The 27,289-nt window shown below is 32.9% G+C and overlaps 4 protein-coding genes across 5 annotated transcripts; 3 read left to right on the top strand and 1 right to left on the bottom strand.

The window, feature by feature from the left end:
- The first annotated feature begins 1,486 nt into the window (after nucleotides 1-1,486).
- LOC105835947 (serine protease grass) lies at nucleotides 1,487-6,129 on the top strand. Of its 2 annotated transcripts, XM_028192339.2 has the most exons (6): nucleotides 1,487-1,622; nucleotides 3,142-3,315; nucleotides 4,002-4,168; nucleotides 4,721-4,970; nucleotides 5,144-5,436; nucleotides 5,637-6,129. In XM_028192339.2, exons 2-6 carry the CDS (start codon nucleotides 3,261-3,263, stop codon nucleotides 5,982-5,984), a joined length of 1,113 nt encoding a protein of 370 aa, XP_028048140.1. In that variant the 5' UTR covers nucleotides 1,487-1,622; nucleotides 3,142-3,260; the 3' UTR covers nucleotides 5,985-6,129. The 2 variants fall into 2 exon arrangements, with proteins under 2 accessions (XP_028048140.1, XP_028048141.1); XM_028192340.2 differs by lacking the exon at nucleotides 3,142-3,315.
- A 1,000-nt stretch (nucleotides 6,130-7,129) lies between these two features.
- On the top strand, nucleotides 7,130-11,433 carry LOC105835943 (serine protease easter). The gene is made up of 7 exons (XM_012679617.3): nucleotides 7,130-7,268; nucleotides 8,297-8,490; nucleotides 9,102-9,268; nucleotides 9,498-9,676; nucleotides 10,493-10,593; nucleotides 10,788-11,086; nucleotides 11,234-11,433. Exons 2-7 carry the CDS (start codon nucleotides 8,436-8,438, stop codon nucleotides 11,282-11,284), a joined length of 852 nt encoding a protein of 283 aa, XP_012535071.2. The 5' UTR covers nucleotides 7,130-7,268; nucleotides 8,297-8,435; the 3' UTR covers nucleotides 11,285-11,433.
- A 2,472-nt stretch (nucleotides 11,434-13,905) lies between these two features.
- LOC105835935 lies at nucleotides 13,906-21,612 on the top strand. The gene is given in 11 exon segments (XM_036284226.1): nucleotides 13,906-14,208; nucleotides 14,587-14,753; nucleotides 15,685-15,958; nucleotides 16,119-16,390; nucleotides 16,636-16,988; nucleotides 17,312-17,330; nucleotides 18,132-18,216; nucleotides 18,597-18,757; nucleotides 19,596-19,914; nucleotides 20,128-20,399; nucleotides 20,678-21,612. Coding segments are annotated over 11 exon segments (2,328 nt in total). The 5' UTR covers nucleotides 13,906-14,153; the 3' UTR covers nucleotides 21,029-21,612.
- On the bottom strand, nucleotides 21,296-26,783 carry LOC105835942 (protein FAM161A). The gene is made up of 9 exons (XM_012679615.3): nucleotides 26,386-26,783; nucleotides 25,378-25,940; nucleotides 25,016-25,222; nucleotides 24,512-24,661; nucleotides 24,057-24,275; nucleotides 23,364-23,612; nucleotides 22,865-22,987; nucleotides 22,638-22,782; nucleotides 21,296-22,389 (listed from the first exon to the last, which is right to left on the bottom strand). The coding sequence occupies exons 2-9, from the start codon at nucleotides 25,932-25,934 to the stop codon at nucleotides 21,988-21,990; spliced, it is 2,052 nt and encodes a 683-aa protein (XP_012535069.1). The 5' UTR covers nucleotides 25,935-25,940; nucleotides 26,386-26,783; the 3' UTR covers nucleotides 21,296-21,987.
- Between the last annotated feature and the right edge of the window lie 506 nt (nucleotides 26,784-27,289).

A 27,289-nucleotide genomic window follows, 5' to 3' on the forward strand; every position in this document is an offset into this window, starting at 1 on the left:
AATACATAAGTAAATTTTTATTGCAACAAACTAACGAGAGTAAAGTTGTAGAAACAAAGAAGAAACATCTGCGTTTGCGGAATTAGACGATTTAGGCGTCTAGGAAAAAGATCCATAAATACCATTAATGCATAGTTTTAATAAATAAAGATAATTATTTTTAATTTATAAAAACTTTTTTTATACTTTTATTAGAATAAAGCGTGTTAGTCTTTAAATACCATTCCATTAAACCGAGTTTTCTAGAAATGTAACTTAACCCATTTTTTTTCAAACAGACATTTTACTATCGATTGATCTTTTGCCTAGAAAAGTAGTTTTCCAGTTCAAAATGTAACGAAACTATTATTTCCGAAACAAAAAACCTTGATTTTTGCAGAATACGTGGTTGTTTTTTTTTTATTTTACACAGGAAATTAAATATAGTGGCGTAAATATTGACAAAAATTTTGGAAAGTACATTACTTTGTTGCTACAACTTATCACCTAAATTTTCATCTGTTTAATTTGAAAATAAATGTATAACATTATTTTGGAATAAATGATAATAATCCAAATATATCCAAACATTTTATATAAGATTTTCCAAGATGCAAGTGCAAAATAGTTGCCAATAATATAAAATTATATATATATATAAATTTACGAAAGTAATGAATATCACGTGCAAGTATTCGTTTTCTATGTTTTTGAGGTCACTAAATAAGAAAATAAAATTTATTTTTAGTTTCTTAAAATAATGAATAGAATAAGATATTTATTGGGATCAAGACGTACTGCCAGCATTAGCATTACTCAACGTGCACCACGTGGAGGTTGCTGACCTGATTTTGCGGATTAAAAACATGAAAACAAGTATTTGTACGTAAAACAAATTATTTAAAAAATTTTTTTATTTTTGACGGCTATTTTGCATCCGCCATTTTAAAATATAAGAATAGAAGATAATAAACTATGTTTTATTCCCAAAAGTCAAGGAATAATATTATGAATGTCATTTAGCATACTACATTTTATTCAATCAGTGAATTTTCCCACTTTGGACGCTATATTGGATTCGTTATTATGTGAAATAAAAAATAAACTTAATTTTCTTATTTGTTTTTGAGATATTTTAATTAAAAGTAAATTTGACAGCTAAATTCCAGATAAAGTAGCGCCGCGACATTTATGTAGTGAAGTTTGTGTCACAAGGCACTATTTTTTATGTACTTGGCATCGCGCCGCCATCACGTCGCTTGATTAAAGCAAACATTACTTCTATAAATAAAACTTTTGTCAGCATCAGCAATCACAAAGTTATTCATATTGCAATGAGTTATTTTCAATGATAAAGATTTAACGTAGAAGAAAATTTTCCATATGAAAAATTTCGCAATTTCAATTTTTATAAAATCACGCACGATTCGCGTTTAATCGATAACGAATCATCGACAACAATTATCATCAACAATTATTTTTACCAAATCAATAGATTCATTAGACTTGCAAGTAGCAAAGAAGCTTAGTCGTTTAGCGATTCGCGGCTAGGTTAATACTAATCTGATTAGTGAATTATCTCGAGCAAAGAATTCGAAAGATCGACGCTAATTGCGAATGAGATAATCGCATTCTTCAACTGAGTAAGTGTTTCCTTGTAGCGAGAAAGCATAACGAGAAAATATAGTACTGATCAATAATATAAAATAAAGTATTGAAAACATTTGATTCCTAAATAGTTAGATTAGTAATTTCGATCACACTGAGTTTCAAAGTATTAACTCAGCCTGTATTTCTCAGTACACTTCTCAGTACTCTTTGTAGAACTAATAACTCTAAAGAACTAAATACTCACGGAATGTTAGTACAAGAACTGCAAACGTGCTTAATCTTTACATTATTAGTAGGAACCCGTGTGGAAATTCATCTAGGCATGCCCTATTTAATATTGGCCCCATACGGGCGTTACTTAGGCATCCAAAATAAAGGCTTTTCGGATTAAAACCTATTCAGGGCCCATTCAGGGCCTATTTAGAATATTTGAACTTAGGCTTGCCTGAATTGGGCTTGGTTTAAATTTACAACTTTTTCCCTAAGACTCACAGTTAAATTAAGACAGTTAAAATAAAGACAGAGCGTGCTACGTGCATATAGTGTAAATAATATAATTATGCAAATAATTATTGCAGTTTATGTTTTATATTTTTCTCTTGATATTATATATTTCGTTATGTTGTATTTGCAGTTTTAAATGTTAAAAAATATTTTGCTTCATATTAATTTATATTCGCATTTGTAACAATGAAAATGTATGTAGGCACATACGTATATATATGCTACTTTTGTTATATATATGCATTTATGCTTTATATCGTGTAATACGTTGCGTATTATATAATTAAGATTAATCCATTTTTATGTTTTAATATAAAAATATACGCAGAAGAGGCAGTTATTGAATGTGACGCGACTAAAGAAATAACGCAACACTACTTCTAGCGCGGCACCTATAGTGCAAGATTACTATTTCGTTTTGCTAATAATTGAGAATGATGGAACCCATATGTTATTATATATGGGTGGATTCGGCTTTTAATGCTCTTTAATTTTTGTCCTTACAAAATTTTTAAAATGTTAAAAAAAGGGGGTGGGGGGTGAGATAAATTCAAAAATTTGAAATTTTTTAAAAATATAAATATACTATTGTAAAGTGTATAAAATACCATAAAACTTTTGTATAAAACATTTTTTCATAAACCTTATATTTTCAAAGATATTCGCAAAAAACGAAAAAATGCGTTATTTTCGAGGGGTGGTTTCAACCCCTAAACGTCGAGATACGCAGATAAAAAAAAATATGGGTCTAATATTTTCTTATGTTCTACAACATATCCGAAGCTCATTAAAATCGGTGAGGGACAGTTCTGTCCGTTCCCTTGTAAGTGAGATTAATGCATGCGAATATGATTGTATTATTTATAAAAACATATAAAATTATTCTTGTATGTACAATTGCAAAAACAACATATCGTCAAATTAAATGATAAGATTATTGACGTATAGTATGTTACATGCTGACTATTAGAATTACAAGTAGCAAAATAAAATGTTAACACACTTTATTCTGAATATTTATGATTGTCATCGCTATTTTTTCATTAGGAAATCAAAACAAGAAAAATCTCTTTTGCTGTGATATGTGAAGAAAATAGAAAAGAACTGGGAGTATATAGCTACGAAGTGTTTTAAGACTAATTGGAGAAGAGCTACTGAGATCAAAAATGATGCTCATCAGCTTGTTCGTTCTTTTCCTCGCTCTAACAATAATCGATGCACGTTAGTAGTTAATTAAATATCAGTTCGTTACACAAGTATTCCAACCAGAAAAAAACATTTTTTTTATATTAAAATTATATGATGGACATCTCCGTAATTAAACTTTTTAAAAGAAGCTTTTATTTCGAATTGTAAAGATACATTTGGTATAATTAATTAACATGGTTAAGGATGTTGATGCGAACCGTCAGTTACAAAAGTTAAACCGCTTTAACCGCGCACAAGCAAAAGCTGAAAATGAAAATAATAAAAATAATGAAAAAAAAGTTAAAAATGATGTTTTTTAATAGCTTAGTGACGCTTACATGTATAAGCATTGAATTTTGAAATTAATTATTTCAATTTTTATATGTGTCATCTTCCTAAAATTTTAATCAATTGTGGATTTCATTGCAATTAAGATGTCCTTCAAGTTTCAAGCAATTCTTAAGAAAATCTTTTTTGGCACCAACATCCTTAAAACTAAATATACACACCTGAATTCAGTATATACATTTATATAAAATTTTCCTAAATCTTGCTATTCTTGTACTTTTTCTAAGTCTTTAATTTAAGACCCTTTTGATGTGTATGTGTCTGCAAATCGATATGCTGGATACATTCTAACTTTCATAAAATTTGGATTTTGTATATAAGAAACTGCTGTTTAAATAATATTGATTGATTAAATTAATTTATCGTTATAGAAAATAAGTGCGCATTTTATGAGAATTGTGTCGACATTCTCGATTGTTGGGAATATAGATACCTTTGGACATATCCATATAAGCCCTTTACAGAAGAAACTGTTCAAAAGATCAAGAGAATGCAATGTAGCCCCAAGGGCATCTACCCGAAGATTTGTTGCTACAAGGTAATTAAATTTGACTTGAACGGATTTACTGTAATGTAGTTTGTCTAATTTGTGTACACGATAAAGAAAAAAGTATCTGACCAATTGACTTTTTCCAAAAATATTTAGTTACATAATTCAACATCGTCGATAAACCAAAAAAATTGATAAAAAATTTGTTTAAATAATCGGTTTTTGTATAAAAAAAGGGGAATTTTTACGAAAATTACATTTTTTTTAAGTCTTACAGATTTGTTATTTTTGCATTTTTTCTATTTTTTGGGGAAGGTTTATTGAAAGTAAAAATATGTGCAAATTAAATTTTGGGGTTTTTTTGTTTCTGATAAGATTTAGATGTGCCAGAGTGTACACAAAGAAGTAACTTGAGCGCTGAGGCATTATTTTTAAGAATAAATAAATTTGTTTTAATTTTATTATTTTGCAAGAAAAAAATTATTTTCTATATCTTCAAAAAGGACTAAAATGACCATTAAATTTTTAAAAAGATCAAATTTCTTGTCTTATGTAAAAAAATTCTCAAAGATGACCTACTAAACTACCGCTCTAATGCAGGGTCCCCCCAGAAGAGAACTTCCAGAAGTTCCTTACGTGGAAAACCATCCGAATAAACGTTTCTTCGACAATCAACAGTGTGGAACAAGAATGAACGACGGCGAAACATACAAATTCTTCCAATATCCGTGGATGGCACTACTCAAATACCAACATATCGAAGGAGAGCCAGAAGAGCGGTTTCTTTGTAGCGGCACAATCATTTCCTCGCGCTACATTCTCACCGCCGCTCAATGCAATTATCAAAAGAGTAAGAAACATTTATGTAGTATACCATGTGACAAAAATTGGAAAGTTTGCCATAATATCCAAAAAGAAGATTAAATTTCAAAATAGTTTAGAGAGATTAAAAAATTTCAAGTTTTATTTGTTTTTTATAACTGATAAAAATTTGCCTGATAATTGACAGTCATTGTTTCTCAGACTTCAGATTGATAGGCGTCAGGGTAGGAGATTATGATGTAAGCAAGGAACGTGATTGTGAACTGGACGAAAACGGGCATGAAGTGTGTGCCGACAGATATCAAGAATTTGATGTAGAAAAATTTTATTCCCATCCAGAATTCAATCTAATGGGACTGGAAAACGACATCGCGCTTATCAGATTGAATGATACCATAAAATTCAATCTTCAGAATATCAAGCCCATTTGTCTACCCTTCAGTTTTGATGGAAGCATCGATTTTCCTCGACGGATTTTTAGCAGGATTGATGAAGTACAATAAAGAAACAGCAACCAAACATTTTTTTATGTTATATTTTATTTTATTTTAACTCAACTGCTACAATAACATCAAATTGTTTCGAGAACCATTTTTAAAAGATTTGTTTTAATTCAGAGATTATCTGTACTTTTTTTTTTGTAAAGTCAACGTACTTTTATTTAAAAAATGTATCTTTTTCTAATTGATAATAGATGGACGTATCCGGTTGGGGTATGACGACGAATGACACCATGCGCAGTTCAGAACTCCAAAGTGTGAGGCTGAATCTAATTCCCAACGAGTACTGTAAAAAAATATATTCTCACGGTACATACGGTAGTTTCCGGTATAAGCAACTATGTGCCGGCGGTCAAATTGACGTGGAACATCCTTGTAATGGTGATCTCGGCGGGCCTCTGCATGCGAATGAGGGTAGATTCACATACCAGCACGGCGTGACCAGCTATGGAAGGATCCCATGCGACACCAAGCTCCTCCCCGGGGTCTATACCAGCGTCGTTTATTATATGGACTGGATCCTCAACACTATGACTGATTAAAGCGCAATTAAAACATGGTGGAACGTTGGCCTTTCTCGTGTTTGAGATATATATGATAACGCAAACTTGTCAGTAATCTGTAAGAACTTAAATTTTACATATGGGGCGTTTAATAAATAAATAAAATTTGATTTCAAGAAACTGACAAACTGAGTATATATATATATATATATATATATATATATATATATATATATATATAATTACAACGGTAGAAAAAATGTCTTTCACTTTAAAAATTTGGCGATCTAGATGTTTAAAAAGATAATAAAAATGGATGAGATTAATACTATTTTTTAATTAATAAAAATTATTGTAAAAATAGCAATTTTTTAATATTTTTATTAAAATAAAATGTTTACTGTATATTTGTGTGTACACAATATGTAAACGTCTTACTATATAATAATATTTTATTAAATAAAGTTTTGGGAATTGCAACTTAAGTTCACTTTGATTGTGATTGATTTTTGATCACGTTAATATGAGTACATTTCAAATTTTCAAAAATTTACGATAGCTTTCCAAACAAAATCATGAAACACTTTTCAGTTAAAGATTAAATAAATTTATCAAAAACGTTATTTTTATACGCGTATTATTTTTCTGCACTTATGTCAACATTAACAATGGCAAAGTTATTAATTAATGTTACAATGAGTTATCCTCAATGATAAAGATTTATAAGTGCAAAACAACATTGAAATTTTTCCTGAACAAAAGTTTTTGCTTATTTGATTTTTATGGAATCACACAAATCGCGCAATTTAGGTTTAATCGGCAACGAATCACGTTGATCAATTGATCGATCATTACCGACAATCGTGAAGTGGTTTTCAATTGGAGATCAAATAAATTTATCGAAAAACATGTATTTTGAAAAAAATTTATTCTGTACAAATATTATTCCTATAAATATAACTTTTATTAGCATCAGCAATTACAAGGTTATTCGTGTTGCAATGAATTACTTTCAATGATAATGATTTAGCGTGGAAGGAATTTTTCCATGTGGAAAACTTCGCACTTTCGATTTTTATGCGATCACGCACAATTCGCAATTTAATCGATAAGAAATTATCATATATAACTATTATCATCAACAATTTTTCTCACCAAACCAACAGATTTATTAAACTCGCAAGTAGCAAAGAAGCTCAGTTGTTGGGCGATTCACAAATAGGTTACTACTAATCTAATTAATGAGCCATCTTGACCTGAGTACGAATTCGACACAAGAATCTGGCGCTAATTGCGAGTGAGACAATCACATTCTTCAACTGAGTAAGTGTTTTGTCGTAGGGAGAAAGTATTACAAGAAAATAGTACTGATTAAGTATAGAATAGAATATTTATTAGTATAGAATAGAATATAGAATAGATGAGTTTTATAGTATAAAATAGAGTAGTATAGAATAGAGTATTGAAAATACTGGATTCATAAATAGTCCGATCAGTAATTTCGACCATATTGAGTTTGAAAGTATGGTCTTGAAAGGCTTACTTAGCCTGTGTTTTTCAGTACACATCTCAGTACTCTTTGTAGAACTAATGACTCTAAAGAACTAAATACTCACGGAATATTAGTACAAGAACTGCAAACATGCTTAACCCTAGAAACTAAGAGTTTTTAATTTCGAAAAACATAGACGCGTTCTACACAAAATTCACAATATAAATGGTCCTTTGTGATATTTTGTTTAGATGTATTATTTTTGAAATAGAAATTCAATTGAATCTGGATAATACTATGAAGCAGTAAGAAACATTTGTCATGCAGCCATATTGTACATATATGCCATTTTTAATTTTGATATTATCTTTATCATTCTATCTTAGATCTGTAAAAGAACCTATTGTATTAAAAAAATTAATTTATTGCAAAAATATCCAAATTTTCACTAATTTCTTAACTGATAACGGCCGTATCAGATGCCTCATATTAAATTTGCAAAATCTAAATTCAGATTCGAAATTAGTGATGCAAAAAAACGTAGATATGCAAAGTGTCAAAAAAATCTGCTAAAAAAATCTCATTCGGCTATCAATCAAAGGATCAAGAGAAAAATGTTACATTTTGGCCGTAAAGAGAAGTGGTATATGTGAGACTGATGCATGCGAATGCGATCGCTTTATTTGTAGAAACATATTGAATTATTCTCGATGTATACAATTGCAAAAATAAAATATTATCAAAACAAATTATAAAATTGTTGACGTATGTCATATGCTGACTGTTACAAGTAGCAAAATAAAATGTTAACACACTTTATTTAGAATATTTATGATTGCCATTGCTATTTTTTTATAAGGAAGCCATCAAAATAAAGCAAGAAAATTCTCTTTCAATTACAATATGTGAAGAAAAGAATAGAGAAAAAGAGAAACAAGTATATAACTACAAAGTAATTTTGTGACTAATTGGAGAAGAACTACATACTAAGACCACAAATGATGCTCATCGACTTATTCATTCTTTCCCTCGTTCTAACAACAATCAATGCACGTTAGTAATTAATTAAGTATTAGTTCGTTACACAGATATTCCTACCAGAAAAAATACTTATTTGATTTTTTATTTTATAATAAAATTCTACAATGGATATCTTTTTGTAATTAAACTTTTTAGAAAACACTGTTTTTATTTTGAATAGTAAACATGCATTTGGTACAATTAATTAATACAATTAATAAATATGTTTAAAACTAAATGTGCGCAGAGATAAAGATTTCTTTAGGTTTAGTAAACAATTTTGTTCGACTATTTCAAAGCATATATTTCTTTGGTATTAATAAAATTTTATTACATATTTCTTTAGATTAATAAAATTGATTAAAACCAAAGAAATATATACTTTCAAATAGAACAAAACTGTTTATTAAATCCAAAGAAATCTTTCTCTTTGTGTACACACCTGACTTTTAATTTACACTTATATCTAATTTTTCTAAATATTCCTAATTTTTTTAAATTTTTAATTTAAGATTTTTTTGATGTGTATATCTCTAAAAATTAATATGTCGGATACATTCTAAACTTTAATAAATTTAAATTTTGTATTTACAAAACTGTTGCTTAAATAATATTGATTGATTAAATAGAGTTTACCGTTACAGAAAATAACTGCTCAAGAAATGAAAATTGTACTAACATTCTCGATTGTCCGGAATTTAGACACCTTTGGAAATATCCAAATGAAAAGTTTTCAGAACATACTTTTCAAACAATCAAGAGATTCAAATGTAGTCCCGAGGGCAATTACCCGAAGGTTTGCTGCAAACAGGTATTTAAATTTCATTTGAACAAATTTACTTATCAATAAAAATATTAACTTAAATTAATTTATCCTAGCTATAACTACCTTAATTAAAAAATTAAGTATTTTGCCTTTGATTCAAAAGTTCATTTTCCGCACTTACGGCTAATTAGTCAACTCATCGCATTTATTGCACAAAATATTAATTTAAATGTTGTTTTTTTCCTCGCGTTAATATATTGATCTTCGACAACAGGCGACAGAAACGACAGAGATTTTAGAAGATACTCCGGATTTTCCAAACGTGACAAATCATCCAAATTTACGTTTGTTGGATCATCAAGCGTGCGGGCCAAATATGAACTATGGCAATAAAACCAAATTCTTCCAATATCCGTGGATGGCACTACTCAGATATTTAATATACAATCCCTGGTAAGAATTCTACTAGAAACGGATAAAACATGCATTCCATCCGTTTTTAACTGTTTTACTATGTGTTGTTTCCTCTGTATTTGCAAATAAAAACAAATAAAAAATATTGCAAAATATATAGGACTGTATACATACAAAAACGGAAAAAAAACTAACTTTATCTAACTGATCTGTAACGAAACGATCCGATTCTAAACGCTGATGTAACTATTCGTTTCATATGCACTGTACAAAAATTCTAAATCAGTTATGAATGTCTGTAAAGTGAATGAATACAAAAACGTGTATGTGCGGACAGAACTAAGAAAAATCTTTTTAGTTGATTGCACTAATTTAAAATTTATCATCTTTCCTTTACACTAAAAAAATAACAATAAATTCTGAAGTTTAACTAAAAAAAATTATAGTTATGTCTGCATACATACATTCGAACCATTTCGTTAAAAATCGATTATATATATAATATATATACTTTCTTTCCGTTTTTGCATACATGGTGTGCAATCCTTTGCAATCTGCAACATTTTAAATATTTTTTTTGCAAATTGTATGTACGTGTTTTATTTCTTTTTTACTGCAAAATTATACATATTACTGATTTTTAGGATGTCAAGTATTTTAGAATTATAGATTTTTCACAATTGGGAATAAATATTGTTTTTACAAGGCACTGATTTGCAAATACAACAGTTTTGCTTATAAAAGTGGTTGTAGTTGATACTTTTTTTACTCTTGCAGATACAACATATAGAATATTCCGTTAAAACCTATCTTTTTCTAATTATTTTAACATTTTCTAATCGAATTTTTTACCAGGGATACTTTCTCAAAAGGATCTACAGAGTGGATTCTTTGTAGCGGCACAATTATTTCCTCGCGTTACATTCTCACCGCCGCTCGGTGCAAATATCGATCGGGTAAGAAACATTTATATACCATACAAGTATACAATACGATAAAAATTTTACAATACGATAAAAAGTTTGCTATGATATCCAAAAAGAAGATTAAATTTAGAAATTTGTTCAAAGAGATTTTAAATATCTCAAGTTTTACTTGTTTCTTATAACTGCTATAAATTTGTGTACGATTGACAATCATTGTTTCTTAGGCTTTAGAGTGATAGGTGTCAGAGTAGGAGATTATAATTTAAGCAAGGAACGTGAATGTGAACTAGACGAAAACGGGCACGAGGTGTGTGCTGAAAGGTATCAAGATATCGCTATGGAAAAAAATGGATTTTATCGCCATCCAGATTACAGTCCCTTTGAAGATAAAAACGATATTGCACTCATCAGATTGAATGATACCATAGACTTCAGTCCTCAGAATGTCAAGCCCATTTGTTTACCCTTTGGTCCAACAGCAAACATCGATTTTCGTCGATGGATTTTATCAGGAATTCAAAAAGTATAATAAAAAAAAACCAACCAAACATTTTTTTATGTTACATTTTATTTCATTTCAACTCAACTGTTAAAACTGTGAAATTATCTGTATCTTTTTGTAAAGTCTAACGTACTTCTATTTCAAAACTTCTTTTATAATTGGTAATAGGTAGACGTGCCCGGCTGGGGTTTAACAAGCGACTGGCTCAGACATACATAGCTCAGAACTCTAAGTGTAAAGCTGCATGTAGTTCCCAACGAGTACTGTAAAAAAATATTTTCTTACGGGAAAAAATCTTCAAGCCAATCTGATATATGGTACAAACAACTATGTGCCGGCGGTCAAATAGACGTGGACCATCCCTGTAATGGTGACGCCGGCGGGCCTCTGCAAGCGATTACTTCATACGTATATGATGAACACGACTACGTACGCACAGTTCAGTATGGCGTCGCCATTATTGGAAGAACGCCATGCGACAGAAAGCTCCTCCCCGGGATCTATACCAACGTCGCTTATTACATGGACTGGATCCTCAACACCATGACTGATTAAAGCGCGGTTAAAACTGGTCTTTCTTGTGTTTGAGATATATATGACGACGCAAAACTTATCGATAATCCGTGAGAACTTAAATTTTACACATGGGCGTTTAATAAATAAATAAAATTTGATTTCAAGAAATTGACAAACTGAATGAAATTACAACGATAGAAGAAATATATTTTCCACTTGTAAAATTTGGCAATTTACATGTTTAAAAAGATAATCTACGAAAGTGGATAGGATTAATGCATTTTTATTAATTAATAAAAATTATTATTAAAAAAAGCAATTTTTTAATATTTTTATTTAAAAAAATGTGTTATTAAAAAAACTGTATATTTATGTATACACTATATGTTAATGTTTTATTATTATATAATTTTATTTTATTAAATAAAGATTTCTAGGAGTTGAAATTTAAATTTACTTTAATTGATCTTTAATCACGTTAATGTGTACAAATAACATATGTGTGTACTACTCTCTAAATAAAATCGTAAAATACTTTCCAGTTGAAAATTAAATTTATTGAAAATGTTATTTTTATATGCGCATTTTTCTACACTTTCGTCAACATCAACAATGACAAGTTATTAATTAGTGTTAGCTTATATCTATATAAATAAAAATGTAAAATGTTTGTTCCTTATATATCTAAGTTCTCCGTAAGTTTTTCACCGGTTGTTTTGAAATTTTGACACAATGTTGCATTTGAAAACGGGAGTGTTCTTATGGGGTTTGATTTACCGGTGTTTCAAAAATGATGGCTATAATTTAAGTGTAAAAAATAGTTTTTCATTAATATTATTGAAATTTTGACACATTGAGACGGGGAGAGACCGGGAGAGACGGGGAGAGATCGGGAGAGACAGAGAGAAACGGGGAGAGACTGGGAGAGACGGGAGAGACCAGGGGAAACTAAATAGATTATAATATATAAGATACATATTAATAAAAATTTAGGATAGTTCTGTAAATAAAAATCATAAAATACTTTTCAGTTGAAGATTGAATAAATTTAACGAAAGTATTTAAAAAAAAATGTATACCGAACAAACATTAATTCTATAAATAAAACTTTTGTCAGCATCAGCAATCGCAAAGTTATTTGTGTTGCAATGAGTTATTTTCAATAATAAAGATTTAGCGTAAAAGAAAATTTTCCATGTGGAAAATTTAGCACTTTTGATTTTTATAAAGTTACGCACTTTAATCGATTCGCAATTTAATCGATAACGAATCATCTGCAACTATTAAATTAAACAAAATATAAAAAAATATTTCATACGAATCATCTGCAACTATTAAATTAAACAAAATATAAAAAAATATTTCATACGAAAGTTTTACAGTATAAATACCTTTATTTAACTATGGTATTTATTTAAAAAAAATTTTTTTTATAATTTTTTTCTTTTTCGAAAAATGAATAGCGTAGTTAAATGGAGGTATTTATTTTGTAAAACTTTTGTATGAAACATTTTTCAATATTTTGTTTAGTTTACGAGATATATCGAAAAACCGGAAAAATGTCTCAACTTTGAAGGGTGGTTTTACCCCTTCAAACCGTTTTTGGGCATCAACTACAAATTTCTAAATTTATGTATTCACCCCCCTCTACATTTATGCCAAGTTTCATTAAAATCTGAATTTTCGAGTTTGCGAGGTTCCCTTGTGAGTTTTAAAGTATTAACTCAGTTTGTATTCCCCTCTAGTACTCCTCTTAGTATTCTTTGTAGAACTAGTGGAATAATCAAGGAATATCAGAGTTTACAGTTCACAAGAACTGTAAACGCATGTACAAGTGGGAATTATATATATTTCCCACTTTTTGAGAATTGCAACTTAAGTTCACTTTGATTGCAATTAACCTTTAATCACGGTAAATGTGTGACAAGTAACATATGTGTGTACAGTTCAAATTTTCAAAAGTTTACAATTGTTCTTCAAACAAAAACATAAAATACTTTTTAATTAAGGATTAAATAAATTAATCGAAATTTTTATATGCGCATTACTTCTCTACATTTTTGTCAACATTTCTGTTGTTCAACATTAACAATGACAACGTTATTAATTAGTTACAATGAGATATCCCGAATGATAAGAACTTATTGCAAAACAACAATAAAATTTTTTCTAAGCAATAGTTTTTGTCTATTTGATTTTTATTTATAGAATCACGCAAACCGCGTAAATTAGATTTAATCGGCAACGAATCACGGTGATCGATTGATCGATCATTACAGACAATCGATTCCATCAATCCAACAGATTTAAAAGGCTCGGCAAATAGTGAAGAAGCTTAGTCGGTTTTACGATTCGCGGATATCAGATTAATACCGGTCTGACTAGTGATTCATCTCAGCCTGCGTGCGACGCGAAAGCCTGGCGCTTATTGCGAGTGAGATAATCGTATTCTTCAACGGAATCTGTGTTATCTGTCCGTATCGAAACGGCCGTTGAAGCGTAACAAGAAAATCCTTAATTCGTTTTAATGTAAAAAATACAAATCGATAAAAAGGAGATACTACAAATATACATGATGTTCATTGGCTCGATCGTTCTTTTCCTCGCGCTAACAACAATCGATGCACGTTAGTAGTTGTTTAGACGTTAGTTCGTTACGTAGGCATATAGAAACAGCAGATCTATTTTTTCTTTTATATCTATGTTCTGACAATTGTGTTCTTGATTAAACTTGTTAGAAAATAGTGAGCTGATTTTAAATCGTAAACATACATTTGGAATTAATTAATATATTTAAAATTAAGTGCATATATTTGGCTTTTATTGTACAATGACATAGAGATAATTTTCTAAATAAATCTTCAATTTAAGATGATTTAAACAGTTTTGATGTTTAAATCAAAATATGCCGGTTTATTCTAATAAAGTTTGAATTTCGTGTTTAGGAAATGACTACTTAAAAAATACTGATTAATTAAATTAAAAAATAATTTATACCGTTATAGAGAATAAGTGCCCAAATAATAATGATACATGCATCAAAATTCACGACTGCCCGGAAGTAATGGAAACCTTGAAAAGTCTAAGACCGTTTTCAAACAAAACTTTTCAAACGCTCAGTCGTTCGCATTGCGATATCGAGGATAATCACCCGAAAGTTTGTTGCAACCAGGTAATTGAATTTATTATTAAGTTAAATGCACATTAAATATTCAGTAAAAGTATTAACTTAAAATAAATTAATTTCAAACTTAAAATCAAATTAATAAAGTTAAATAAGTTAACGCGTGGTGCGCTACTAAATCTTTATATAATTCTAGAAAAAGAATTAAATTTAATATAATTTACAGCTAATTTAAAAAGTAAACAAAAATTTAAAAAACAAATTCTAATTTAGAAATATAATTATATATATTATATTATTTTAAGAAGTAAACATTTTTTTGCAAATAGATTATTATAGTAATGTTCTACTAATAACTTTTTTGTACTTATTTGTTTTCAGAAAAATTGCTGGCTTTTTAAATAAATTTATAAAATATAAAGAAAATTATTTGTCGCAAATTAATTTTTTAATTATAGTTTTCCATGCGTTATACTAAACGTAATAAAAATATGTTGTTGCTGAACCATATAGTCTTTTGAAATAATGCTAAAACAACAGGTTTTTTGACCTCGACATTCTGTTTTGTCGCCATATCATTGCACTAATCCAACATTGACTGAAGCTTTATTCGTTAAAATTTATAAAATATTCTATTATATTACACATAATCGTAAAGTAAAATTTTAAAATTGTATATTAAAAATTATATTCTAATCAAATTATTTTAAATGTGAAATTTCCGGACAAAGCGATGAAAATATTTGTACGCTTGATGCTCGTATTTCTAAAGAATTTTTTATATATTAATTTATGGACGCCCATTTATAATTTGAACAATTGCACCGACACGTTACACAGTCGCAAAACATAATAAAATTTTATTATAAATTGTAACTCTACGTAATTGTTAAATTCTGGTTTTTGTAAAAATAATTTTAATTATCTGAAATATTACTTCTCTATTATTCTTATGTTGGTTATTAATCTTTGGCAACAGATAAGAACAGCATTAAGAATCTCAAATTTAGAAGATACTCCGCCAGATGTGACAGATCATCCAAATTTACGTTTGTTGGATCACAAAGCGTGTGGGCGCATTACTAGCAACAGAATAATCGGCGGCATTAAAACCGAACTCTTTCAATATCCATGGATGGCACTGATCGCATACGACACCGGAAAACCGAATCCGGAATTTTTTTGTGGCGGCACGATCATTTCCGCCCGCTATGTCCTCACCGCTGCTCATTGCGTCACATCACTTCGAAAGGGTAAAAAATCGTAAATACAGCAAAAATTGAAATGTTTTTATTTAAAAACAAAAATTCGATTCGAAAGAAATACTTAAGAACATTTGTTGATTTTCAAATTTCACTTGTTCTTATAACTGGTATAAATTTGTAAAATTTGAGCATTGTCGTTCTTCATCAGGCATCAGACTGATAGGTGTCAGGATAGGAGATCACGACATAAGCAAGGAACGTGATTGTGAACTAGACGAAAACGGGGACGAGGTATTGTGCGCTGAGAAGTATCAGGATTTCGGCGTGGAAGATTTCTACTTCCATCCGAAGTACACGAAAACGGGGCAGCAAAATGACATCGCGCTTATCAGGTTGAATGATACCATAGACTTCAGTCCAGAGCATATCAAGCCCATTTGTTTACCCTTCGGTTCTGCAACAAACTTAATTCGTAAGACGGTGAGAGTAATCAGTATGTCGTCAGCCTTTTTTTATTTATTTAATTTTACAGTAAAGGGAGAAGCAATCAACCAAGTTATGCTATATTTTATTTTATTTTAACTCAATTGCTACAATAGCATCAAATTATTTCGAGAAACTTCCTTTATCATCTTTAAAGATTCGTCTTTAAACATAATAAAATGATAAATGATAATCGAAGATTAATTCACGTCTATTTCAAATGTTTTTCTTGGGATTGACAGGCAGTGGTGACCGGCTGGGGTATTACTGAATATGGCCTGCGCAGCTCAATACTTTTGCAGGCGTCGCTGCCAGTGGTTTCCAATGAGCAGTGTAAAGAAATATATGAACCGTCCAAGCAGATCTGGTATAAGCAACTGTGCGCCGGCGGTGGTAGAAACTTTTCTGTTTGCAATGGCGATAGCGGTGGACCTTTGCAAGCTTCTGGCACGTACAATGGCACGTCCATGCGCATCATCCAGTACGGTTTGATTAGCTATGGACTGATGCCGTGCGGCATTCAGGGTGTCCCTGGAGTTTTTACCAACATCGTCTATTACACAGACTGGATCCTCAATACGATGAGAGATTAAACGCGATTGTAACGTTGCTGTTATACGCAAATCTTTTACGTGTTTGGCAAATATGGTAATCACGATGAGAATAAAATACAAATCTCGTGTTTTGATAAATAAAGTTGATTTCGACAAGCTGCAGTGGCAGAAAAGGAATATCCTCAATTCTTTTAGAAACCGACGATTTAGTCATCTAGGAAAATGATTTATGAGAGAATAATGTATGTGATCTTTGATGTGTCGCATACAGTTTAAAATATCTGACAAAAATGTATTGATTATTAATAATTCCAACGCTTCTCATTTATTTCCATGTCTCTCACATTTTTGTTTACTTCAAAAGAAGATTAACCGATTTACTGGTAATTCTCAGAACTCATGTTTGAGGAAAATGTAGCGTAAAATTGCGAACCGTCAGATCGCAAAAATTATCATTATCAATAATTATGTTGTTCGCATCTTTATTTATCCCCGGAGTTATCGCGAGTTACAGTCGAACTTGACCTATCGCCTTTATCACAGTAACACTATGTCTACGCCAAGCAACTATGCTAAGCAAAAACATAATTAACAAACTCTCTTACGATCATGTAATAAATCATATTATTTCCATGAACGAAACGTATATCAACATCACACATTCCCGAATCAAACTCGCTTTACGCGTTTTCCTCAATGATAAAGATGATTTAGTGCGAAGGAACAATGAAAACTTCTCTCAAGGAAACTCCTCTTGTGCGTTTTCGATTTTCATAGAATCACACAATTTGCGCGATTCCTCTTTAATCGGCAACGCATCACAGCGAATCGATGGATCATCAACGACCGCCCCCACCAGAGTTGGAGTTTAATAGGCCTGGCGAGTAGTGGAGGAGCTTAGTCGATTGGTGACTCGCGGCCAGTCGATTAGTACTGATCAGATGTACTCGCGCTATATCTCGGCTTGAATACGATAGACTGACTCGACACGATAGACTGACGTTAACCGAGAGTGGGATTTATATTTTCCAACGGAGTGCGAGTTCCTTGTCCGCGTTAATTGGTGAGAACGTTTGAAGCGAAACGGGAAAATCCCCAACTCGTTCCGAACCGCGAGAGAAAGAAAGAGAGAGAAGAGACGAGGAAAGGAAGAATATTTACAAAGCAACTTTAAAACTTCGAAGAATTACATACTAATATAGACATAAATAAACATGATGTTCATCGGCTCAATCGTTCTTTTCCTCGCAATAACAACAATCGATGCACGTGAGTAGTTTATTAGACGTCAATTCATGTCATTTCCATCTGGTAAAGAATACATATCCGGTTTTTCTTCTTTTTTAACAGAGTTCTACGGAGTGGATCTTTTCTTGTAATTTTTTTTTAATCGTGCACTTATTTGGAAATTGCAAAATGTATTTGTCAATTAATTAACATAATTAAAAACGTCTATCTTTTTATTGTATATTTATCAAATTTCCATTTTAAATGTTTCATTTAAAATATTTTTGACACTGTTTCGACATATTTGATAATCGATACTGGATTCATCCCAAACTTTGATTAATTTTGAATTTTGTGTTAAAAGACTACTACTTAAGAAATTGCGTTTGATTAATATATGAACAACAAATTTATTGTTATAGAGAATAGGTGCTCGGATAGAGATTGTATCAACATTCGTAACTGTCCGGCGATTATAGCCATCTTGAGCGGTCCAAGACCGCTTTCGGCAGAAGCTTTGCAGACCCTCAGAAACTCGCAATGTGGCTTCGAAGGCAATGATCCGAAAGTTTGTTGTAATCAGGTAATAAACCTAACATAAACGCTTTAATTAATTGATAAAAATATGAACTTAAAACTAATTAATTAGTTAAAAGCAAAACACAATAAAGCAAAATTAAAAAACACGTGATATAACATGGAATCTTTAAATAATTCAAGAGAAAACTAAATTTAATATAATTTAAAGCTGAGATTTAAAAAATAAACAAAAAACAAAGAAATTCTAATTAAAAGTCATAATTATTAAAAAATACGTTTTTCACGAATAAATTATTACAGCAACGTTAATTTGACTTCTCTATTTGTTTCTGATATATTGATAGGTTTCTTAATAATTAAATTTATGTTAAAAGATTATTTATTGACAGATTAATTATTGGTTCTCGTCGAGGTCGTCAGATTAATGGCGTTTCAAATGATTCGTTATCATTTTCCACGTGTATTCGTGATATAACAAATTATACATACATCGCATGAGTCGCCATCCTTCGTGTATGTAATAAGGATGCGTCGTCGCTGCGAACCGTTTAATAGTCTTTTGAAATAATGCTAAAACAGGTTTCTGTGACCTCGACTTTCCGTTTTATCCTGCTTTCGTTGTACTAGTAGGACATTGATTAAAACTTCATTATAATAGTTGAAATCTAAAATTCGTAAAATATTCCCTCATATCGCGTAACGGGATATAAAATCAAAAATTGTATTTTAATCGAAAAACCTTCTTATTTTAATCTTAGAAATGTATTTTTCTAAATTGTAATTGTACCTAATTGTAAAATTGTAAAATTATTAAATTCTCGCTTTTGTGTAAAGTAAGTGACTTTAATTCAATTTTTCTCATGTTAAATATTAATTTTCAGCAATCGCAAAGAATAACGACGTCGACAACAACGATAACGACAACAACAACGACAGAGGCCTCCGTTTCAGAAGGAATTCCAGATCCACCGAATGTAGCAAATCACCCGAATCTACGTCTCTTGGATCATCAAGCGTGCGGGCCTGTCGCCGTACCGAAGGTAGTCGGCGGCAACAAAACCGGAATCTTTCAATATCCATGGATGGCCCTGATCGCATACGACACTGGACGGCAGAATCCGGAGTTTCGTTGTGGCGGCACGGTTATCTCCTCGCGCTACATCCTCACCGCCGCTCACTGCGTCACGTCACTTCCAGGAAGTAAGGAACATTTATACGTAACATGGTAAAAAATTGAATAGTTTTAAAGAAAAAGAAATTAAATATTAAGTAAACTTAAACATTCAGTTTAAAAGCAAACTTGAATAGAGATACTAAAGAACTCTTATTGGCTTTCAAGTTTTACTCTTTTACTTACTATAACTTTTGTATACTATGGCACAAATTTGTTTAATCTAAATTGTTGTTCTCTAGCTCTCAGACTGATAGGCGTCAGGGTAGGAGATCACGACATAACTAAGGAACGTGATTGCGAGACAGACAACGACGGCCTGGAAGTCGTGTGCGCCGAGAGGTATCAGGATTTCGGCGTGGAGAACTTCTACTTTCATCCGGAGTACACGAGAACGAGGCTGCAAAATGACATAGCTCTCATCAGGTTGAACAGTAGCGTAGATTTTAGACCACAAAATGTCAAGCCCATTTGTTTACCCTTCGGTTCTGCGGCGAGACTAACTCATAAAAAGGTGAGAATAATTAATAGGTAATATACTTTTTTATTTAATTATTCCAATTAGGGAGCATAATAAAGAAAGAAACATCCCAAGAGATTTTCATGTTGCCTTTATTCCAAAGTATTTAATTAGACTTCTATTAATTTAAACAATAAATGAAAAAAGTAATCTTTGAATTGAACTGAAATATTTTACATCGCGTATCTTTGAAGCAACTCTTTAATTCATCAAATTGTTCTTCATTTTTATAAATATCAATTCACTTTTACTTCAAAATATCCGACTGACAGGCCGTTGTGACTGGCTGGGGTGCGACGGAGCTCGGGCCGAGGAGCACGGATCTTCTGCAGGCGAAGCTGCCACTTGTTCCATACGAGCAATGCAGAGAGACATATAAACGGTCCACGCAAATCTGGTACAAGCAGCTGTGCGCCGGAGGCCAAATGGCCGTGGACTCCTGCATGGGCGACAGCGGTGGGCCTCTCCAGGCGGCCAGTATATACAACGGCAGGGCGGTGCGCATCGTCCAGTACGGCGTGGTCAGCTACGGACTGAAGCAGTGCGGTACCCAGGGCTTCCCCGGGGTCTACACCAATGTTGCCTACTACATGGACTGGATCCTCAACACGATGACCGATTAAAATGCGACTAAGGCGTTGTATGACGCAAGTCCGACGTGTGTTCGGAATACAATGACAGTAAACGCTTCAGTTCGGACCGCGATAGCAAGAACACAGATTTTGCGAGGCGTTCGATAAATACGTATAGATGAATTTTGAAGGATCAACGAACAGGATGAGTAAAATTGCAACGGCGGAAAATGAATGTAGCGACGTAGGCGCCTAGAAAGGTGACCCATGAGAGAATACCGTTGATACGTATTTTTTATTAATAAGAATAATTATTTTGTTAAAAAAAACTTTGTTATCCTTTTATTAAAGTGTCATACTGCCGCGATACAATTTTATTCCATTAGACGGAGATTTTTCGAGTTTGCGACTTAAGTTAAACTTAATTATGTTACTTTTTATCGTGCGTGTGTGATAAGCGTGTAATCTTGATGAAAAGGAAAAAAAATCGAAGGAGATTTCTCCGAAAGAAGCAGACTCCGCTTGCTAACGGATCTTTGTGCTAAATCGATTACGCGTGTTTACGACTTACATGTTAACATATCATGTTGTTTTTAAGCTTTATAATATATCGATATATAGTTTTTTCATAAAAAGTAGATGTTTTTTGTTTCCCTATTCCCCCTACATAAGTTTTACGAAACGTATTTTTGTTACTCGCGATAACCACTGGACTTTCCCAGAGTTATCGCAATCGCTTTCGTCACGGATCTTTTAATCAACTTAACGAGTCGCTCTTCCTTGAACGCGAGTGTCAAGTTGTCAGAAACTTAACACTATCGATTATCCTTTTTTATAATAATTAGAAATAAGCAAGTAAAAATAAAATCTCAATATATAAATAAAAAAACCTGCTCTTCCGATCGTTCAAGCTTTAGCCAATTTTGATACATTCCGCTTGTAATTAATCGAATACAAAAACCTGACTAATTCAGAATGATGATTGGTATATGATATATTGTCGGTTCAATTCACTCTTCGGGAGTGACGTCGTCGCTGCTGGACAATTTCTCGTCGCGGTCCTCGATCAGTTCCGCCGTCTCGTTGATCGACACCTTCAGCAGACCGCGATCGGCCTTCCTCTTTAACGTCGACGCCTCCGATTTGGTCGCCGATTTGTCGGAGGAATCGCGCGACGACTTCGACAACGATTGGCTTGAGATCAGAGTACCGGAAGAACTGGTTAACGATCCGGAATTCGGTCTGGAGTTGCTGACGAAGCTCAGGTACGAATCCAAGCTGCTTGACGTGGACGTTTTCGATTGCTGCTGCTGCTGCTGTTGCTGTTTCTTCTTTTTCTTCTTCTTCTTCTTCCGGGTGTGAGCGCTCTTCGAAAAAATTTTCTGTTGCGCCTTCAAGAGCGATTGAAAACTCTGCAATGTTCACGTGTAAAGCGTAGTTTAAACGATACTTTTTTTAAAGCGTATCTTAGAGAACTTACAAATATTTCAACTGTTATTCGTTTGCATAAGATACGTGAATGCATAAAATAAAAATATTTTGTCACAAAAAAAAGGTATTCATTGATAAATATTTATTTCTCCTTCTTGGAAAAGTTATCTAATCGCGTAATTATCTCATAATGACGTGACGCATGTGAATAACAAGGGGGGCTCAATACCTGAGAATGCCGTTCGAAGAGAGTCGGTATTTGCGTCACACGGTCCAGCATCATCTCCATCTGCAGCCGATGACGCTCGGCCTGCTCCCGCGCCTCGTCTCGACGAAGAGTGGTCCGCATGTCCAAGTCCCTGTCGTGCTCGTGCCTTGTTTTCGCGTTCATTAGACATCAATATCCGAATTCGTGAAATTCAACGAGCGTCTTAGATCTATAGATCCAGTGCGTACCTCGCGGCCGATCTCAGGGCCTTCCACGCGGGCTTCCGACCGATCAGCGTCTCCCGCAGCTTCAGCACCTGCTCCCGCCGCTTCTCCTCCATCCGTTCCCGTATCTCGCGCTCAAGTTTCTCTCTGCGATGAGTTTTCGATCGTCATTTACACGTACGAATTCCTCTAATTTAAAAATTAAATTATACAAATATTCATGTGCGTTGCGTATTAAAAAATGTTAAATCCTAAATTACAGTACCGCAAGAGTTATCTAGAGCCAGTAAAGAACAATATTATCTCATGTTTATTCTCTCTCTAAACTGAGCTCGTAAAAATCGCAAATGCAACATTTGATTTCATGCAAATTTTCTTATGTTTTGAAGTTGTTGCAATCGTTTCTATTGTCAGCTAAACGTCTAATGCACATTTTGAAATCAATCTTTTTCAAAAATATAAGTAAATGGATGAAGATATCCTGTATTATCCGGGATCTGTTTTATTTAACGTTAGGCCGTACCGTGAGGCCTGACATCTCAGAATCGCGGCCAAGTTGTTTCCGCGCGAGGACAATATAGACGCCATCGCGGACCTGGTTCTGTCGGACGTCGTCGTCGGAGTGACAGACTCGTCGTCGTCCTTGTTGCTGGACCCCTGGACGTCCTGGAAATGTGCACACGCGGACTTGACACGCTCGCGCCTCGCCATCGACGGCGGTAAGGAAGAGGACTTCAGCAACTCGGCGGCCCTCACCCTTTTCCTTAGCTGCCTGGAACCGCGCGCGTAAATCCCTACGCTGAATCTAATTGTTCTTAGTTCTCGATTTCAAAAAGCCTTTATCTTGCCAAATTGTCTTTAGGAAGCCAGGTTCTAATAATCCAATTTATTTCTTTGAATTGCAAGGCAATTTTCGTTTTTTTGCGTATAAGCTTTCATACAGGATAAATTTATTTAAAATTAAGGTGAGGTTTAATTCCTCAAAATTTTCCCAATTGCAATTCGAAGACTGTCGAGGCGTTTTAATCGAGAGCCCTTTCTGGACATCCAATAAACAATATAAATAATAGTATAATTTTATCGACTTCATTAGCATAAAAAAAAGAGGAAAAGAATAAGAGTACAATATGTAAAACACATTCTACACATCTATGTTTGATTAAATTTTTTTTAAGTGAAATATATAAAAAACGCAACGGTGAACAACAGGACTGACCTATAGTATTCGTCCTCGAGCATACGGTCGTAAACCTCTGTACCGAACAGGTTTCTTGGTACCGGCTTGGCCTTGAAACGCGAGGAGCCGCTTTTGCTCGAGCAGAGCTCAGGACTGGACCTCGCCATGGACCGCCAGGCACGACGGTCGCACTCCAGCCTGAAAGGTCGCATCTGCGACAGCAGGTTCAAGGCGCTCTCCTCGCGCACGATACGACTTCTGGAAAGCGCATCGAAATCAATTACCATTTTATTTCTCGACTGCTAAACAGATAAATTATGATTCTACAATAAATTTGATTTAATCGTTTGAGAATTAAAATAGGAGAAAATGAAATAGTACAGAAAAATATTATTAAATTTGATAAAAAGATATTAAGTGTCCAGAAAATGTAATAAAAAATAATATTATGCGTCTCTATCTATTAAATTATTATCTATTATTGCGTGATTGACCTTTCTTCTTTCTCGGCCATCAGTTTATCGTAAAGTGGTATTTTGGACGTGATAGGAATAGGTCTGACTCGTCGTTTCTTCGAAGGACTTTTTTTCTCGTTATCCTCCTTTGCGCGCTCCACCTCCGTCATGTATTTTTCTGCCTCTTCTCTGAAACGAGACATTTTATGTGAAATCATGCAAACAGGAATATTAAACAACACAAAATATCCGATCATAAAATAGAAAAAATACATGCAGTATTATTATAGAATAATAAAAGCACGAAGATAACTCAAAACATTTTGTGTGCCTAAAAGGAGAAATAATTTAATCCTTTATTGCTCCTTATCCGATGAAAAAGCTGAGTAAATGTTTAAATTCAATAATGGACATTTTTATGCTAATACTCGGACAACAAAGAGTGAAAGATCCTTGAAAGATGTGAAAGACCCGTCCATTAAGCAGTTGTTTTTAAAGGCAAGTCTCGAATATCTTTTAAGACTTTGCCGTTTGGATATTCACCTCAGGGTGAAAGTAAATGGCCTGGGCACCGTAGGGTGCCACTCTTTCGAGCTATTCGGCGGCAAACTCTTCGTCTCGATGCTGTCCTCACCGTCGCTGTTCACACTGTCGTCGCTTTTCGACTCGCTCCACGTACTCCAGCTCTTATTGGCAGCTAGTATCTCCTTGTTGCGCATTGTCTTCGTCTCCTTATCTTTGTCTCTGCACCTGGAATTAACATCGAAGCGTCTAATCTACCAGCGAGAGATAGTAATAAAAGATAAATACAATTTTATATTATTTGTCCAATGCATTTGTAAATTGAAATTATCTCTTATCAGCTGCCTTCTTCCTCCATGTTCTCTGATTATTAAATATATTACCTGTACGTCAGCAGATCCTGATCCTCGGCGAGACCGGCGAAATTACCGAAAGGAAACAATATAGGGCTACTCGTCCTGGATTCCTCGAGATAGCACTTCTTGCCGTTCAGCTTGAGATTGTCGACGATAACGTCCGATTTGACGTTCTTCGACTTCGATCTTTCGTTTCTCGAGATCGACAAACGCGACGGCGGCTCCTCCTCATCGTCGTCCAGCGAGTTCCTTAGATTTTGCAGAAGTAACCGCTGCTTCCTTCTCAGATACTCGACCTTTTGCTTGAACTGTTCGTTCGACAAGTGATGTATCTGCCCGTAGTCCGGTATGCTCTTCAGGAACTCCAGGAAGTTCTCGAGGGTGTCGCGCGGGCTCGACGACTCCGAGTTCTCGACGGCGAGCGATTCACCCTCGGCGAAGTTGATCTTCTTCACCTTCTCTGATCTCCGGCTACCGGACGACAGACGAGGACGTTCGTAAGAAGGGGTTGGTTGCCGGCTGCAGGGATCCACCGGCGTCTTCACACACGAATGAAAGAAGGACGTGCCTTTGTGCTCCGTCATAGTTCACTAATTATAAAATATAATGTAACACATACGGATAATATATGTAAGTAATTTGCAATAGAATACGTTTTTTTAATATTAACAAATTTATAACTGTTATAAAATATATATAATACGTTGACAGTAGAATATGTAGGAGCTACTGTTAACTAAAGCAAACATTAAAACATAAGCTAGGGAAGAAAGTAGATTATGCTGACTTGTGGATTACCAAACAATTAAATTTCTAGATCGACAGTCACAACTTTGCCAAAGATTCTACGATTGCGAAATATACACAGCACGGTTAACATATCTTGGCCTCTAACTACAAACGTGTCTTTCGAAAACACATATTTTAATCGTCATGAAAATTAAAAGGTTTTTTTAAAGCATTTGTCTCAAAGGTCAATAAAATGTTAGAAAATTTCATCGAGTTTTTCGCAAAGTTTTTCTCCTTACTAATTACCTTCATTCTTCAATCGATCAGTCGAATGCAACTCATCCAGGGCGAGGTAGAAATTTATGACTAAATTCAGTATCAACGCTGGAATATGCTGACCGCTTTGGTGTTCGTTGTCGTACCTATTAGAGAGAATCAATGCGACCTGGCGTCGCCGACCTGGCGTCGCCGTCGCCATGGTGAAGTCCGCGAGGAAGTGCTAACGCCCTGCGACCAGTCCCACGGAAACAAATGGCGCGCAAAATAATCCGATCGATTCACTTGAATATAACACATAATGGAATATAATGCGTTACTGCTGTATGTATATATATGGAAAGTGCGAAACTGTTGGCTCTTCTTTTGTTGTGATTATTTGTAAATCGTGGTGCGCATGTAATAAAATTTTGATGAACCAAAATTTATGCACTTAAATTATAAAATTATACTAAATAATTTTAAATAAATGTGTACAGATAGTACACAATATTTATTAAAAAATTGTGAAATATTTACATTTGAGTATTTTATAAATATTTATTTGAGTATTTTATAAATATTTATTTTTTTGCAGAAATATTTTATAAAATATCTAATATATATTTTAATAACACATTATATAAAGATTTTGTCTTTAGATGCATGGTATTTATAAAAAGTATACATTATTTATAATACAATAGTTTGAAAAATAAATAGTAATAAATAATTATCTGTTCATATGTCTTTAATCCTTTGATTTTCCAAAATTATTACAGTATATGATGCATTAATATAGCCGTTTATTAAAAATGTATTATAATTTAATATGCAAACGCATATTTTATATAAATAATTTTAATTTTCTTTGCCCCTTCTACACTTTATAGATACAAAATTGCGAAATAAGATATCACAATAAAGTTAAATGACAGTTAATAAGAATTGAAGA

The sequence above is a fragment of the Monomorium pharaonis genome, chromosome 1 (genome assembly GCF_013373865.1).
Source record: "Monomorium pharaonis isolate MP-MQ-018 chromosome 1, ASM1337386v2, whole genome shotgun sequence".
Lineage (NCBI taxonomy): Eukaryota > Metazoa > Arthropoda > Insecta > Hymenoptera > Formicidae > Monomorium > Monomorium pharaonis.

Excerpts from the sequence above, each read along its gene's own strand:
- LOC105835943 (XM_012679617.3), top strand. The coding sequence starts at position 8,436 with ATGATGCTCATCGACTTATTCATTCTTTCCCTCGTTCTAACAACAATC. Across the intron at positions 9,269-9,497 it reads CGAAGGTTTGCTGCAAACAG|GCGACAGAAACGACAGAGAT; the intron begins GTATTTAAATTT and ends CTTCGACAACAG. Across the intron at positions 11,087-11,233 it reads TTTTATCAGGAATTCAAAAA|GTAGACGTGCCCGGCTGGGG; the intron begins GTATAATAAAAA and ends AATTGGTAATAG.
- LOC105835947 (XM_028192339.2), top strand. The coding sequence starts at position 3,261 with ATGATGCTCATCAGCTTGTTCGTTCTTTTCCTCGCTCTAACAATAATC. Across the intron at positions 4,971-5,143 it reads TCAATGCAATTATCAAAAGA|ACTTCAGATTGATAGGCGTC; the intron begins GTAAGAAACATT and ends ATTGTTTCTCAG. Across the intron at positions 5,437-5,636 it reads TTTTTAGCAGGATTGATGAA|ATGGACGTATCCGGTTGGGG; the intron begins GTACAATAAAGA and ends AATTGATAATAG.
- LOC105835942 (XM_012679615.3), bottom strand. The coding sequence starts at position 25,934 with ATGACGGAGCACAAAGGCACGTCCTTCTTTCATTCGTGTGTGAAGACG. Across the intron at positions 24,662-25,015 it reads CCATTTACTTTCACCCTGAG|AGAAGAGGCAGAAAAATACA; the intron begins GTGAATATCCAA and ends GTCTCGTTTCAG. Across the intron at positions 24,276-24,511 it reads ATGGCCGAGAAAGAAGAAAG|AAGTCGTATCGTGCGCGAGG; the intron begins GTCAATCACGCA and ends TGCGCTTTCCAG.